The 16314-nt window shown below is 51.1% G+C and overlaps 1 protein-coding gene across 2 annotated transcripts in view; it reads left to right on the top strand.

The window, feature by feature from the left end:
• The window catches only part of CORO2A (coronin 2A), a 49745-nt gene that overhangs the window by 21106 nt on the left and 12325 nt on the right, over positions 1–16314 (top strand). Inside the window, exons 2-3 of one of the 2 annotated variants that reach the window (XM_081803252.1) lie at positions 3471–3664; positions 6233–6433. In XM_081803252.1, the coding sequence (XP_081659378.1) occupies positions 6233–6433 (201 nt within the window). In that variant the 5' untranslated portion in view covers positions 3471–3664. The remainder of the gene's footprint in view (positions 1–3470; positions 3665–6232; positions 6434–16314) is intronic. The other variant, XM_081803251.1, reaches the window with a different exon arrangement.

Genomic DNA, 16314 nt, shown 5'->3' with positions numbered 1-16314 from the left:
GTCAAGGTTACAGGTGACTTAGAATCGTTGTGTGTGAATTAGATGACAGTTTTCTGGAGACCTCTGCAGTTGGTGGGGTGCCCGATTTGCCCCTGTTTGCCTGGGACTTTCCCAGGCATTTCCCGTTTTAGCATCGGGAATACGTAGTCCGCTCACTCCCCTCCCCACATCCCAGGCAAACCAGGACAGGCGGTCCCCCTGCTTCTGTGGAGAGCGACAAGGCCTCTTCTCACTCCGAAGGAGGGAAGAAGACTAAGCCAGTGGGGTGAGACCCTGAGGCCCCAGTTTCCTGCATCCCACCATGTCACTGCAGATCCTGATGCTGGCCCATGGAAGGCAAAAATAGACACCTTGTGCCAAGAAGTGACAAGTAAACCAGGGCCTGGCCTCAGATGAGCAGAAACGACTGTGGATAAAATTCTCACTAGCAGGAAGTCGCTAAGACCTGTGGTTTCTTCTTTCTGCCTGGTGAGAAGGGAAGCCTCCATGGGAGGCTGGTTAAGCAGAGATGGGTGCCACAGCAGGGCAACTTGAACTCACTTGGGCCTTCCTTCCTGAGCCAGAGGTCCTACGTCCTTCTGGGGTGGATCAGAGGCCCTGATAAGGATTCAGGACGAAAGAGAAAGAAGCTTTCCTGTCAAGTTTGGAGCCAAGGTCAGGATCAGGATAAGCCCTATGATGGATAATAGTTGGTCAAGGATTGGAGTCAAGGTGCGGGACCCGCCCATAATTAGGTGTTTGTGGTGTTAACTCTCGGTCTTTGTAGATCACCTTCAGAGTGTTCTTTACTCTTACAGTAGTCTTTTTTTTTCATTTTTTAAGCCTAGGAAACTATGGTTCTAATTCCCCTCTGTTAACTACATTGACCTAAGTGTGGTGGTTTCAACCTTCTCCCGAGGCATGTAGAGGGCAGCTCACATGGCCACGAGGTCAGGTTTTAAGAGAGCAAATTAAATAAAACTGCAAATATTAGATGAGGAACCACAAACTTACAAAGGGACGATCGTAGCCAGCAGCACCAGACCCCTAACCCACCCCTGAGTCTAATACCAAATTAGGCAATGTCATGCTTTCCCTGAGGCCAGGAACAGACAATTAATGACTAATCTATTATGCTGGTTTGTACCACTCCCAGTTTGGGTTTGGTTTCTTTCATCCCGCAGCTAACCCTTGTCCTGCAATGATGCAGGGCTGGGCTGGGAAGGCAGGCCTTTGGGTGCAGGCAGGAATACATACACACACACATATGTGTATATATATATATGTATATATATGTATATGTGTGTGTGTGTCTTTCTCTCTGTGTGTCTCTCTCTCACACACACACAGACACACACACATCAGAGAGGAGCGCATAGCAGGAAGAGGGCCATTGGCTTCTGCTTCCCACCTCCCGTTGCTCCTATTAATGTCATCTTGGTCAAATCACTTTCCCAGCACCTCAGTTTTGCCCTCATCAAATGGGACAACAGTCTCCACCTACCTGGCAGGGTCACTGGAAGGGATGGGACAGGCAGCAAGCCATTCACCTGTCAGGCATTAAGAACTAACTCAATGGGATGTTAAACCCAGAGATGACTAAATCTTTTTGGGGGGCGGGGAATTTGCAGCCTGCAAAGCCTAATCCCATGGCATCAGGCCCGCTAAACACGCATGGGATAGCAGCAGGAGCCCTGCCACCCCCCACTCGGTGCCCCAGTGGGCTGGCCCGCCACCCCTAAGAAAGCATGCTGTGACTTTGATGTAGGCCCCGCTGGATGGCACCAGGCAGGATAGGACTGGTGGCCTGGGATAAACCTGGCCCAGATCGGCCTTTCTGGCCCAGCCCATGGGCGAGGGCCCTGGAGGTGCTGAGGGCCCACTGCAGTCTGCATTTCCAGGCAAGTGCCTGCTTGTGGGGGAAATAAAACTCCTGCTCTCTGAATTGCTGAGTCCTTAAACTCATGCATGCACGGATACACACATGCACGCCCAGATGCGTGCACACACCGGCGCGTATGATGAATGCAGTGCTCGGGCACAAATTTGCACACCGCGCACACACATCTGCACAGACTTCAGCCACATACATGTGTGCACACTCCCATACTGCGGGCAGAAAGAGAGACGGCCTGCCTGGCTTGGCCCCATCCCCCACTTCTGTAAGTTTCCTTCCGTGGCAACAGGTCTGGAAGCACTTTGGCAGGGGAGATAAGGTGCCAGGGCAGGGTAGGGTGGGGAAGAGTGGGGAGTGGAGTTGGGGGCAAGGGGACAGAAGGTCACTAACGCAGAGTTTTAGTTTTCTGTCACTGTTCCGCAGCCGCTGGCTTTATCAGTGGAAGCAAAAAGCCCTCTTTCCAGAAGGTGTCCACTTAGTTTCCTGAGCCTTGTTTTACTTTTCTGTAAAGTGGGGGTGAGAACGGTCATGATGCCTCCCCTTCGGGGCTGAGGTGAGATCGAGCGTGTGGTGGGTAGGAAAGAGACTTCCTCATCCTGGAGCTGGAGGCTCTGGAGGCTCCAGAGGCAGGGCTGGGTTCAGCCCCCAGCTCCAGCTGGCTAGCTGTGTAACCTCATGTGGGTTCCTTCGCTTCTCTGCCTCAACCCCCACATCTGGACTGGGGAGCAAGGTAGCACCTGCCTGTTAAGGGCATACAGAGAAAGCACTGGGAATGGCACCTGGCACGTAGCAAGCACCCAAAAACTGAGTTGTCATTGCCACGGAGGTGACTGAGCTAAAGGAGAGCCCTTGCCTCTTGGGGCCTCCTGCCCCTGCCCCTGGGCTGGGAGCCATCCCTCAGGTGTGGGGCCGAGGCCCGGTGCTGTGAAGGGAGAGCACCAGGAGTGGCCGGAGGGGACAGGATGGGTGATGCCGCTCAGGTCATGGTGATTTCGGCAGCCACGACGGGCCAGCCCTCTTACCTCACAGCCCATAGCCCTTGACTCTTACCCCCCTCCCAGGTTTTCCACTGACATGTCCGCTCTTCTCTGTCCCGTCTGCCCTACTTCACCCAGGTGATCCTCACCTCTCACCTGTTCCATGCTGTCTTACTCTTGGCAATCAAAGGAATCCACCTAAAAGTGAGCTCCGCTCCTCGAGCCCCAGTTTTCATCCCTGCAGCAGCTCCCGTTACCCTCAGAGTTCACGTTCTTTTCCGTGGCTCCTGAGGTGATCTGGGTCATGGTCCTGCCTGCCCACCTCTCCCCCGCGGGTTCCTGTGCTCCAGCCACACCAAGCACAGACAGCCATCGCCAGTCTGCCATTGGTTGGCGCTGCACGGGGCAAGGTGTTAGTCAGGATGCATAGACTAGTCTCCGTGACAAATAGCCTACGTGCTCAGCGGCTCGCTCTGCGAGTTTATGTCTCTGTCACACTGTATGTCCAACATGTCTCTGTTAGGAGGAGGTCCTCTGTTCCACGCGGTCCCTTGGGGTCCCAGGATGATGGAAGCTGCATCATCTAGAACACTCGGCCTTCTCTCCCTTTGTCTAAGGTCAAGAGTTCTGGAGGGTCACGTGCAGGGCTTACGTGCTCCAGCCTGGAAGAGGCACACAGCATTGCTGCCCCCGATCCACTGGCTAGAACTAATAACGTGGCCACCCAGTGGCAAGGAGGCTGGAACGTGGGGGGAGCATCACCACTGGCCACAGACAGGTGTGCACCCCCCCACCGCTGCTGCTGCTGAAGGTGAGGCAGAGTTGGGGGGCCTGGATCTGAGCCTGCTGACTTGCCCCTTACTTTCCTGCCCCCAGCCCTGGCCCAAGGCAGTTCCTCAGCTGCCATCTAATGACCAAGACCCTAGGGACATCTTGGTCCTTGCTGTTCTTTTCTAAGAAAACCCCCCAGGACCCATTTCCCTCAGGACCCAGCGCAGAGAAAAGATGGGCTGCTCCTTAGCAAGTGGTGGCTTGTATCTTACACACACTGACTAAATCCCTTTCTGATTCAGTTTCCCTTATCAAACTGGCCACTAGGAGGCTCAGACTCAAGTCTGAGGTGCATCTCCACTGTGTAGAGGACCTGACAGCGCACATTCAGTAGCTTAGCTCCCCCCGAATATCAGGTGATCTCTTTATTCCTGCATTTTTCCCTCTGCCCCCATGGCCTCGCCGTGGCTTTTCCATCTGCTTCCATCTTGTGTGCTCTCCATTTCTGTAAGGCTTCTTACCTCCTTTCTGGGATCAGACGGACATTAATTAGTCTGTCCCTGCATTCTGGGCTGCTTTCTATAGCTCTGGCAAATGCAGCTCCCAAAAGGAGAGTTGAAATGTCTGAGCTTCACAGGACAGACCTGTCCCAGGAGGCTGGTGGGCTTCCTGTAGAGGGTTTGGCTCATGTGTGGGACCCCCGATCACTGTGACTTCTTGAGGTCAACAGTCTAATCTTGTGCCTTTGAACTGATCACAGAGCAAATGCCTTCTTTGTCCTGACCCTGGGGGTGCCCAGCCAAACGTGCCTGCCCTTGGGAAGTTCTTAGGGCCTGGGGCTGAGCAGAGCTCTGTGCTGGGCACTCCTGCAGCAGAACCCCGGGCCTTTCTCTGAAGAACCTGCAAGCAGCAGAGAAGAAGAGCCCTGACACCAGAATCTGGAATCAGGGCCAGCAGTGTCAGGGGCCTGAGGGCAGGGAGAAGACGCAGCTGGTGGGGGGTAGAAGAGAGGAGAGGACAAGAGCTCTGCTACTCGGGGTGGCAAGGAAGACTCTGGAGAAGGGGCCTGGGAGCTGGGGGAGGGAGGGTTTGGATTTATGGAGATGGGTACAGGGATTACAGGGCTGGGAAGGGCAGGCCAAGCAGAGGGGAAGGCAAGGGACTGGAAATGTAAGAGCAGGTACAAGGGAAGCTGGGATGTTCTTTATCTGGAAAGTACATTTTAGAAGATGAGCAAGAAAAGGTGAATCCTGGAATATTGGGGGGGGGCACCCCACTGGAAGGCCTTGAATGCCAGACTGGGTTTGGCCTTCCTCCTGCAGGGCGGCAGTGAATCAAGAGCATCCAAGGGTGAGCACCCATCAGTTGGGGGAGGAGTGAGGAATACAGCCAGGCTTGGTGTCCAGAAGGCTCTCTCTGGCCCAGATGAGGAGCATGACGGGCAGGCCCGGTGGGGTCAGAGACTGGGGTTAGGGGTTTGACCCGGGCAGCGGTGGCCACATGGTGTCATGTGTTTGGCCACTCATGAGCCCGAGACCATCTTCTGCCATCCATGACCTAGCCGTGCTCCCCCTCCAGCTTGTGCTCTCTTCACTCCCATCATCCCATTTCCATGTTTATGTGTGTATATGCATATATATTTTTTTCTTTTTCACATTTCCTTGCTAATCTTACTAAACCACGTGTAATTCTCCAAACATTCCATGTTTGCTTCTCTCTCAGGGCCTTTGCGCAGGCTGTTCCATCTGCCTGGGACGTTTTCCCCCCACCTTACCTTTGTCCCGCCAACATGGCCAACTCCTACTCATCCTTCAAATCACAGCTCGCTTGTCACTTCCTCTGGGAAGCCCTCCCGGACTGCCAAGTACAAACCTTTATTATTACCTATAGTACACTGGGTCCCAGTGGCCCACCTTCCCCTAGTGGCCTCACTCACAGGACTCTTCACTTCTCTAAGGTTGGGCTCCTGCTTACTCTCTCCAGACCCCCAGTGCCAGGCACAGGGCCTAGTCACACAGTGGTGCTCAGTAACTAGAGTGAACAAATATGGGGCTGGATGAGGAGCTAGGGAAGCTCAAGATGCCCAGATGATAATAGTGGTAGTAATTATGACTGTAGATCAAGGGACCTATAATTTAGTCCTGACGACAAGTCTATGAGACAGATGATTTTGTGATCCCCATTTTACAGATGAGAAAACTGAGGCCGCAGAAGTTAAGTCACTTGCCCACCCAGCCGGTAAGAGGCAGAGCTGGAACTGGAGCCCAGGCAGGCTGGCTCCAGAGGACACAGTGTGACCCACACAGCTGGGCTGAGTGAGGTGGGCCGATAGGGAGGGAATCTGAATTTTCTCTCTGGTGTTTCTGCCTTTTGGGTTGACACGTGAAGAGATGACAAGCAAACAGGTCAGTGATAATCATACATCATCTCACCAGATCCATAGAAGTAGCCACAATGATGGCCTGTTCGTTCGGTTGCCCTTGATAGCGCCCTGTCCACATAGAACCGACCACTGCCCTGGTCCTGCCCTCTCCAGGGGAGCTCCCCAAGTGTCCCGCTGCCAGGGCCGTGAGCCTCATGCCCCCCTTGTCCTGTTCGTTTCCCGCAGATGTCATGGAATCCCCAGTACCGGAGCTCCAAGTTCCGCCACGTCTTTGGCAAACCAGCCAGCAAGGAGAACTGCTACGACTCGGTGCCCATCACCCACAGCGTCCAAGACAATCACTTCTGTGCTGTGAACCCCTTTTTCATTGCAGTCGTGACTGAGTGCTCCTGTGGGGGGGCCTTCTTCGTCATTCCCTTGAACCAGGTAAGGACGCCGGCTAAACCTCAGGCCCACACAGCCCTCTGGAGGCAGTGCAGACAGAGCGAAAGTAGAAAGAGCCTGGCTTTCTGGTCTCATGTGTGGGTTCAGATCCTAACCCTGCCTCTTACCAGCCATGTGACCTTGAGTCCTTTCACTTCTTTGAGCCTTGGTTTCCTCATTGGGAAAAAAAATACGTATCCTGGGATTTCTGCTTCTAGCAGTTGCCTAGCTACTCCTAAGACCTGCCCTCCACCCCACTGCAAAATAACTCACTCCTGAATAAAATATCCATTTGTAATGCATTGCTGGGCTCACAAGACATTGGGGAAATCTCCAAAGCCACCTGCCCTCCCCAACAAAAGGAAACAAATCTTGAGCGAAGAATCTAACTGGGGGAGGTAAACAGTAAGCAAATAGAAAGCAGCAGCTTGTCCTGCAAGCAAATGTTAACAGTATAGTTTAGACCATATGCGATTGCTGATTATTTAACAGTTTTTTAACCCCAAAGTGGTAGTTTCATACAGCTTAACTGAATAGCAAACCTTTTCAGGATGCCAAGCCTGAGTCAGCTCAAGGCAGAAGCTCCAGAGGGGCTAGTGGCATCCTGGCTGGTCGTGCCCCTGGTTCCCAGCAGAGGCAGATAGGAGGTTTCTCCAGAGGAAAGCATCCCACATGCGGACAGGACTCCCACAGAGTAAGATCAGGCAAATTCATGATCTGAGGTCACCAGGCATGTGAGCCACCATGAAGAAGAGTCAGCAGAAACAATAAACAACAGACTTAGACACTGCTCCCCCCACCCCCGACAAAGGACTTCAGAAGTCCCAGTCATAAATATAAGATGAAATCTCATAGACCGGGTTTTCTGATCCGAATGGAATTGAATTAGAAATCAATTACAAAAGATAAATTTTAAAATCCCATTCAGGAGTATCTCAGCAGTAGCCCACAGTGAGATTCCCCCACAGCCACCAGATTGGCAAAAATGTAAAGATCTAAGAAGAGTGAGTGGCAGTGGTGCCTGGGTGGCTCAGTTGTTTAGCGGCTGCCTTCGGCTTGGGTCCTGATCCCAGGGTCCTGGGATCGAGCCCCACGTCGTGCTCCCTGCTCGGCAGAGAGCCTGCTTCTCCCTCTCCCTCTGCCTGCCGCTCTGCCTACTTGTGCTCTCTCTCTCTCTATCAAATAAATAAATAACATCTTCAAGAAAAAAAAAGAATAGTGAGTGGCGGTGAGGATATGGTGCCATGTAAACTCTCAGACACTTCTGGTGACGGTAAACTGTCGCGTGTGTTTTGGAACAAAATGTGACAGTTTCTAGTAGAGAGGAAAATACACACACCCTCTGACCCAGAGATTCCATTACTGGGTATATGCGTGCAATGGGTTTATGTGCACCAGAACACAATTACAACAGTGTGCATAGGACTCTTGTTCATATTGTCACCAAACTGCAAAACCTCAAATGTCCAAGAATTACATGAATAAATTATGATATATCCATACTATGGAATATACATAATCATGAAAAGGAACAACATATATATGCATACCACAACATAGATGAATCTTTTTTTAATATTTATTTATTTATTTGAGAGAGAGAGAGCAGGGGGAGGAGCAGAGGGAGAGGGAGAGAGAATCTTAAGCAGACTCCCTGCTGAATGCGGACCCCCCGACACAGAGCCTGACCCGGGGCTCAATCTCCTGACGCTGAGATCAGACCTGAGCCAAAACCAAGAGTCGGATGCTCAACCGACTGCACTACCCAGGTGCCCCAACATGGATGAATCCTAATGACAATTTTGAGGGAAAGATACCAAACAAATTATAAACTGTCTTATTCTATTTACCTAAAGATAGATACAGACTAAATTAAACTCTGCCTTAAGGGATATATAAGTAAGTAGAAACATTTTAAGGAAGAGCAAGCAAGGGACTATCAAGAAAACTAGGATAATTATCACCCCCTGAGGGAAAGGGGAGTTATGACTGGAAAGTGTCCCATGGTGGAGGGGTCTCCTTTGTGTTGGTAATAGTTCATGTCTTAACCTGAGAGAGTGGCAGATAAATGGGCAATTTATTTTCTAGCAATTCATTAAGCTGAACACTTACATTTTATGCTTTTTTTTTAATATGCTACATTTCACACCAAACACATACATAAAGATGATACTATGTTCATGTGGTTTTATAGGCAATTTCTATATAACTTCCAAGGAACTGATTATTCCAATCTTTTGAAAACATTTCTGGAGAATAGGAAAAGAGGGACTACTCCCCTCTTTGTTCTGTGAGCCAGTGTAACCTTGATTCCAAAACCAGACAAGGACAGAACAAGAAAGAAAAATGACAGGCCAGTTTCACTCAAGATGTATGTAAAATGGCTAGCAAACCAAATCTAGCAGTGAAAGACCAATATTAAAGATGACCTAAGTAAATGGAAATGAATGCCAGGATGAGAAGTGTGAACTGTATTCTAGAGCTGAGATTTTTCAAGCTGGGGAGGGACAAGTGTAAAATGGGATTTATGGAAAGACTTGAAGATCAGAGCTCAGAGGTCCCCTAGAGATGACCCATTTAACTTGTTTCTCCCAAGCTCTTGGTGCTTTCAAAAGATCCTACCCACCAAACAGACTGTATTCTCAATTAATTAAATAATTAATGTATTTTTCAGATTTTTATTACTCAGCCTCTTTCAGAACTGTCACAGGTTCTAATAGAGTGAACTACTGAATATAAATAGGTACTAACAACTGATTTAAGAAAATAAGTTGCTTTGATGTGATGGAGTGGACCTGGGTGGGGAGAGTAGACCTAGTTTAGAAAGATAGGATGATCAGAGAAGGCCTTTCTGAGGAGGCAACATTTGAGCAGAGATCCCCTTGAAGTTCTAGAAGCAGTGTTCGGGAAGAATAAATAGCAAGTGCAAAGGCCCTGAGGTGGGAATGGCTTCGGTGTGGGCCCTGGGTTTGGTGTGTTTAAGACACAAATTGGTACAGGGCACCTGGGTGGCTCAGTTGGTTAAGCGACTGCCTTTGGCTCAGGTCATGATCCTGGAGTCCCTGGATCAAGTCCCGCATCGGGATCCCTGCTCGACGGGAAGTCTGCTTCTCCCTTTGACCCTCCCCTCTGTCATGTGCTCTCTCTCATTCTCTCTCTCTCTCTCTCAGATAAATAAATAAAATCTTTTTAAAAAATTATAAAAAAAGACACAAATTGGTACAGATTGTCACAGGGGCAAGAGTAGTGGGAGGTAAGGTCAGAGAGGGGGCAGGGCTGGGACTGGAAAGGCCTTAGAGGCCAGGGCAGGAGTCTATTCTGAGTCATTATAGGAGACCCTATTCTGAGTGAGAAGCCACTGGGCAGTTAAAACTCACTTGTCCTGTGCAGCCTGATCCTAAGTAAAAAGTGTGATTCCCTTTGGGCTTTTTGAAATACCATAAAAAGCTCAAGGACACATGTTAATTGCTACGGTCACCGACTCCTAGGAACCCAAGCAGGACGGGAGCTGGAAGCCACTAATCAGAGCTCATACCTGAGTGTCAGAACACAGATTCTGATTCGGTGGGTCAGAAGTGGGGCTGGGCAGTTTGCATTCCAGCAAGCTCCAGAGTTGCCAGATAACACACAGGATGCCCAGTTAAACCTGAATTTCAAATAAACACCAAATAACTTTTTTTTGGCTTATTTTTTTCTTTGTAATTAAACTTTTTTGTGTTGAGCATTGTAGATTCATATGCAATTGTAAGAAACAACACATAGAGATTTTGTGTACCCTTTGCCCAGTTTCCCCCAACGGTAACGTCTTGTAAGACTAGAGTACAGGATATTGACATAGGTACAGTCTAGAAGCTGAACATTGTGGCAGCCACAAAGATCCCTCCGTTTTTCTGCCTCCTTCCACCCCCACCCTCTCCATGACCCCTGACAACCACTCATCTGTTCTCTTTTTCTATCCTTGTGCCTTTTGAGAATGCCACATAATGGAACCATACAACATGTAACCTTTTGGGCTTGACTTTTGCCACTCAGCATAATCCCCTAGAAATCCATCCAGGTTGTTGCATGGATCAATAGCTCATTCTTTTTTTATTGCTGAGCAGTATTGTGTGGTGTGGATGCATCAGCTATTTAACCAGTCACCCAGTGAAAGCCAACGTGATTGTTTCCAGTTTGGGGCTGTTAGGAATAAAGCTGCTATAGACATCCATCTACAGGTTTCTGTGTGGACATAAGTAAGTCTCCGTTTCTCCGGGTAAATGCAATGCCCGTGAGTGCAATCGCTGGGTCCTAAAGTAGTTTTACATGTTTAGTTTCACAAGAAACTGCCAAGCTGTTTTTTAGTATAAGTAAAATTATTGCACGGAGCGTACTTATACTGAAAAATTTGTCATTTATCTGAAATTCAAATATCACTGGGCATCCTGTATTTTTATTCATCAATACCGGCATCCCTACTCCCAGGTGATGCTGATGCTGCTGGTCTGCAAACTATGTTTTCAGTAGCTAGGCTCTAATCTGGTTCTTTTTATAATTACAAAAGAATTTCAAACACAAAAGTAGATAAAAGCAATACTATGAGGGGCACCTGGGTGGCTCAGACGTTAAGCGCCTGCCTTCAGCTCAGCTCCTGATCCCAGGGTCCTGGTATTGAGCCCTGCAAAGGGCTCCCTGCTCCGCAGGAAGCCTGCTTCTCCCTCTCCCACTCCCCCCTGCTTGTGTTCCTTTTCTCGCTGTGTCTCTCTCTGTCAAATAAATAAATAAAGTCTTAAAAAAAAACACAATACTATGAACTCTTTTATACCCAGATTCTAGAATTTTCAAGGCTTTGCCACTCTTGCTTCATCCATCCTTTTTTCTGAAGCATTTTTTTAAAGATTTTGTTTGTTTGTTTGTTTAGAGCACGAGAGCAGGGGGAGGGGAAGAGGGAGAGGAGGGAGAGAATCTCTCAAGCAGACTCCACGAAGAGCCCAATGTGGGGCTCGTGGGGCTCAGTCCCACGACTCCGAGATCATGACCTGAGCTAAAATCAAGAGTCAGATGCTCAACCCACTGAGCCACCCAGGCGCCCCTCCCTGAAGTATTTTGAAGCAAATCCTGGACGTTTTGTCATTTTACCCCCATAACCTGCAACATGCAATTCTAAAAACTAGGGTCATTTTCTGACACACCCGCAGCGCCGGGATCTCAGCATTGACAAGAGCTCCTGTGTCACCTGATTCCTAGTGCATGTGGAAATACCCCTGATTGCCTCGTAAATGCCTCTTTGTGCTTGGTTCCTTTGAATCGGGGTCCAGAAAGGTGCACGCATTGCATTTGGTGGCTGTTTTCCTGGGTAAGCACGTGCAGTGTGCTTGAGTAGGACCGGAGGAGAGAGGGAGAGGATGCGCGTGCTGGGCCTTTGACCCAGCGCGTCCCGGCGGACAGCCCTGCAGGGTTAGCAGGAGCAGTGCTTACGCTGATGCCTTCGTTAGCCCTCTACAGGAAGTATTGCCCCATCGTGCAGATGAGGATGCTGAGGCTCAGGGAGATGACGTCAAAGGATCCCGAGCCCCGAGGGTGAGGACCAGAACGTGGCCCGGCCCTGGGTGTGGCCGTGGGGCCTCGCTCTCGATTCACTGGCCTGCGTGCGGCTTCTCGGTTTGGGCTCTGGTTTCTAGGGGCCCCTTGTCGGTTACCAGGGATTACATCCCAGCCAGGCACAGAAAGGTGTCCGTAAGCTGGTGCCGTGAGAAGGGAGGTTCAAGCTAGCTAAGTATCTAATGGAGCGTATACGGGAGCATCAGTGTTGGAAGGTGCCTGGCCTCACCATGGTGTCCTGGAGGTTATTCTCAGCAGGGCCAGGCTGCCTCAGGGGCCAGGTGACTCTGCAGGCAGCCTCCTTCCTCCCACCATGACCCAGGGCCGGCCTGTTTGGAGGGAGGCTCCCACAGCCTGGGCAGTGCTCGGCAGGAAGGTCTGGGGGCGGGCGAGCCTGGGGCCCTGCCTGCAGCCGAGCCCCCCCGGGGGGGTGTGCAGGGTGGACTTTGCTGCGAGGTGTGGTGGGTGGGGAGAAATGAACGCAAAGACAGGCAGAGCCCTGGGGATTGGCCTGGCGAGTGGACCGCGTTGGAGGGGGCCAGACTGACACTGTGGCCTCCAGGTGCGTGGGGAAGGGGGTGTTGGAGAGCCAGACTGAGTTTTTCAAGCCCGTGTCTGACCATGTCACTCCCCGGCTCAGTCCCCTCCCAGAGCTCCCCATTGCCTGCAGACAAATCCTGCCTTCCTCGTCAGGCTTCCATCTCTGGCCCAGCCAACATTTTGAACCTCAGCCTTCCGTGGAGCACACTTTACTCCCTCCACACTCAGATTCTCCTTCTAGAAATGCAGGGTGTGGGCCAGTGTGGCATGTTGCTTTCTGTCTTATTTTTTTGACAGTCTCTTCCAGTTCCAGGGAAGTCCTCTGTGAAAGTGGCGCATGACGCCAGTGGTAACTATGGCCAGAGGCAGAGCAGGCAGTGAGAGGAAATATTCCCAGGTCTCAGGGCTCTGCCGCCCTTGGCACATGACCGGGAACCCCTCTGCTCTTCAGCTGCCGCATGTGCATGGGGCTTCCGCGCGGGGTGGTTGGGAGGCAAATCAAATGTGAGCGAAGCACCTGGCACAGCGTCCCTAAATTACGGTTCCTAAAGAACAGCATTTACACACCTGTTCCTACAGGCATGAGAATGTGCTTGAGTTCCTTGATTGGAGCACGATCTAGGCGTGGCTTTATTCACAGAGGGCACCGTGGCGCGATCGCCCATCAGTTGTGTCGGGCGACATGGGAGTCCCCTGCGGAACGGTTTGGCCTCACACCGAGTACATCCCTGGGCCCCCCGAAACATTCTGAGCGACAAGAAAACCAGGTCGTTGTAATTCGCCCTAATGAACTTGCACTGGAGAATTTCCTGAGAGCTTGCCGTGTACCAGGCACCATCTTAAGTGCTTTACTTGTAGAAACTCATGTAGTCGCTCACACCCTGTGAAGTCCTACTACTGTTGCCATTTTGTAGATGGGGAAACAGGCACAGAGAGCTGAGGTCGCTTGCCCAAGGTCGCAGAGTGGTAAGTGCCGCAGCCGGGACTCAAACCCAGGAAGCTGGAGTCAGCCCGCCCGCCTAACCTCTTCCACACCGTGCAGCCTACCTGTGCTTGTGCCTCTCAGGCCCGCCTTCCGTGTCCAGCTGGGCGGTCGGAAGGGTCCCTGGAGGCCGTGACACTCTCAGGGGAATGGCTCACCCCTGTGAGCGCTGGGGGTAGCGGGCAATGGCCTCACAGCTGTCCCATCCCAGCAGCTGAGGTCTGCCCCCCGCCAGAGTGTCCCCCACCTGCCCAGCTCTGCCCTCTGGGTCCCACCGTCCCGTCCACTCCGTCTGCCTCAGGGCAGCCCCCCTGAGACTGGGAAGTGGCATCTCTCCAGGCCCTGCCCCCAAGCCCAGGCTCCCGGCAGTCTGCAAGGAGAACAGGTGTACCTCCCCTGCTTTAGAGCTGTGTCCCCCTTAAATCAGAGGCCTAGTGGACTGAAAGGTGGAAGTGGCCTCCTGATTATAAATGTCCCTGTCGGGGTGCCTGGGTGGCTCAGTTGGTTAAGCGACTGCCTTCGGCTCAGGTCATGATCCTGGAGTCCCTGGATCGAGTCCCGCATCGGGCTCCCTGCTCGGCGAGGAGCCTGCTTCTCCCTCTGACCCTCCCCCCTCTCATGTGCTCTCTCTCTCTCTGTCTCATTCTCTCTCTCAAATAAATAAATAAATAAAATCTTTAAAAATAAAAATAAATGTCCCTGTCATGACAGGGCTTTTAGCAGCTCAGTCAATAGCCCATGAGACTGGCTAATGATGTCTGTTAATGTCGGACCTCAGCAGAAAACCGTTAGGCAGAGCAGCCCAAGGTAGGGGAGAGTAGTGGGGGTGGGAAACCAGCCATCTCTGAGAAGGAAGAGAAGTTGTCTGCGGCTGGGTCTCTGTTTGGGAGGCCTGAAAGGAGTGCTGGCCTGGCTGAGCCATGCCTGGCCCCGAAGCATCTCCCGAGTCTGTGGCTCAGCCGAGTCTGAATGCGGCTGGCCTCCTATCAGCCAAGGCCAGCCTGACCATTAGCTCTTTCCAGAAACCTTCCGGACAAAAATTAGGGCAGGGCTCTGGGCCAGAGAGCAATTGGATGTGCCAGAGCAAAAGATCCAGCACTGCTCATGCCCTTTGAGCCAGGAAATGGCCTAAGGCAAGGCAAGGCTGTGGGCAGAGGGCGGGCAGGACACTGACTCAGGGCTGAGAGCCTCCAACACAGCAAGTGTGGTACACTCAGCCCCTGGGAACCAGAGCCCTGGGCTGCAGCCCTGCTCCGCCCCCCACGTTCCCTGGGACCCCGAGCGAGTCCCTCCAGGCTGGGGCCAGTGAGCGTGCTCTAATCCATTAGTGATGCCTGCCACCGGGGCAGGAGAAGAGAGTTTTGCCGGGTTTTTACCATTCCCGGTCTCTGAGAGCCTTTCAAGATCTGTAGTTTTTACAACATTTTGGGCTAATCCAGGAAGGACCCATCTTTTCAGAAAGTTTGGAGTTTTGTGTTAAATGCCTTTTATTTATTGCAAAATCCACACAGTTTTATAGAAAGTTTGGAAAATTAAAAACGAACACAGAAGATGATTAAACTACCCATTTTCCCGCCATCTAGAGATAAAACCATGAATAGCATTTTGGTGCATTTCCTTCCAGTCTTTTCTGCCTCATTTTTGATACACATGGGCATGCGTACACACACACATAACAAAAGCTGCTCTTATTTGAGCGCTTCACTGTTCGGCTTTTCATGCATTTTACCCTCATAACAATCCTGTGAGGAGGAGGTTATTATTCACATTTTACACATGAGGGAAAAAGCTTGCACAGTTTGAGCTGGTGCACAACACGATCAGACTTTAATTTTTGAAAGCTCACGGACGACAGCATGCAGAGGGGCCTGAAGGCTAGGCAAGAGGCTGGAGGCTGGAGTGGTGGTCCTGTGGAGACCTGGCCCAGGGCCCGCAGGTGCCTGTTCTTCCTCTAGGGCCTGGCTCCAGGTGCTACCCACTGCAGGGGGCAGGGATCCTGTACCTCTCTTCCTTGTTGAAGAGCGCAAATGGACCTCACACATCACTCAACCGACACAAGTCCCAATCCTTTCCTTTTCTCTGTCTGATTGTATATGTGAGGGTGTAATTTTTTTCTGATGCATTTGAGGATAAATTACATATATCTTTGACCTTTATCCCTAAATACCTGTGTTTCCTGAAAGTAGGAATATTCTCTTATGTTACCATATTCCATTATCAACTTCACGAAGCTTAACATTGCAACAATACTATAACCTACCTTTCATGTTCCAATTTATCAAATAATGCCCTGTATAGAGTTTCCCCTCCAGCATGGGATCCAGTAAAGGGTGAGGTGTCTACTAGCCTTTCCCGAAGGGCAAGAGCTGAATTGGGCAGAGTATTTGTGAAGGGGAGCCCAGGACCACTACGTCTGTTTGCAGAGCTACTAAGACGCACGCGTAAGCCCCCGTGAACCAGGGTCTCGGTGTCCGTGTTTGCTAGGTTGCCAGGGTGACCCGGAAGCGCCGTGTCTGTTCCTGGGGCAGCTGTGGCTTCGAAGCCTTATGGAGCCGGGTTGGAGACACCACTGCGTCTTTGCTCTGTCTCAGTGGGGCACCGTCTCGGTGGTTTCTGCAGAGTTGGGGAGGTGAGGGAAGGAGAGATGGTGGGTGTTCCTTGAGTCCGCTCTGTTCTTGAAAGATCTTTTTTAAAGACCCCGAAAGCATTGATGAGCTGCCAGCTCACGTACTACATCCTGTGCCCCCGCCACCTTGCATAGGGCCTGTCCCCTATGTATGTC

Source organism: Leptonychotes weddellii, chromosome 14 (assembly GCF_054177405.1).
Source record: "Leptonychotes weddellii isolate Sample4059 chromosome 14, ASM5417740v2, whole genome shotgun sequence".
NCBI classification, from domain to species: domain Eukaryota; kingdom Metazoa; phylum Chordata; class Mammalia; order Carnivora; family Phocidae; genus Leptonychotes; species Leptonychotes weddellii.
The sequence above is the reverse complement of the archived record's forward strand: the minus strand, read 5'-3'. Positions and strand labels throughout refer to the sequence as shown.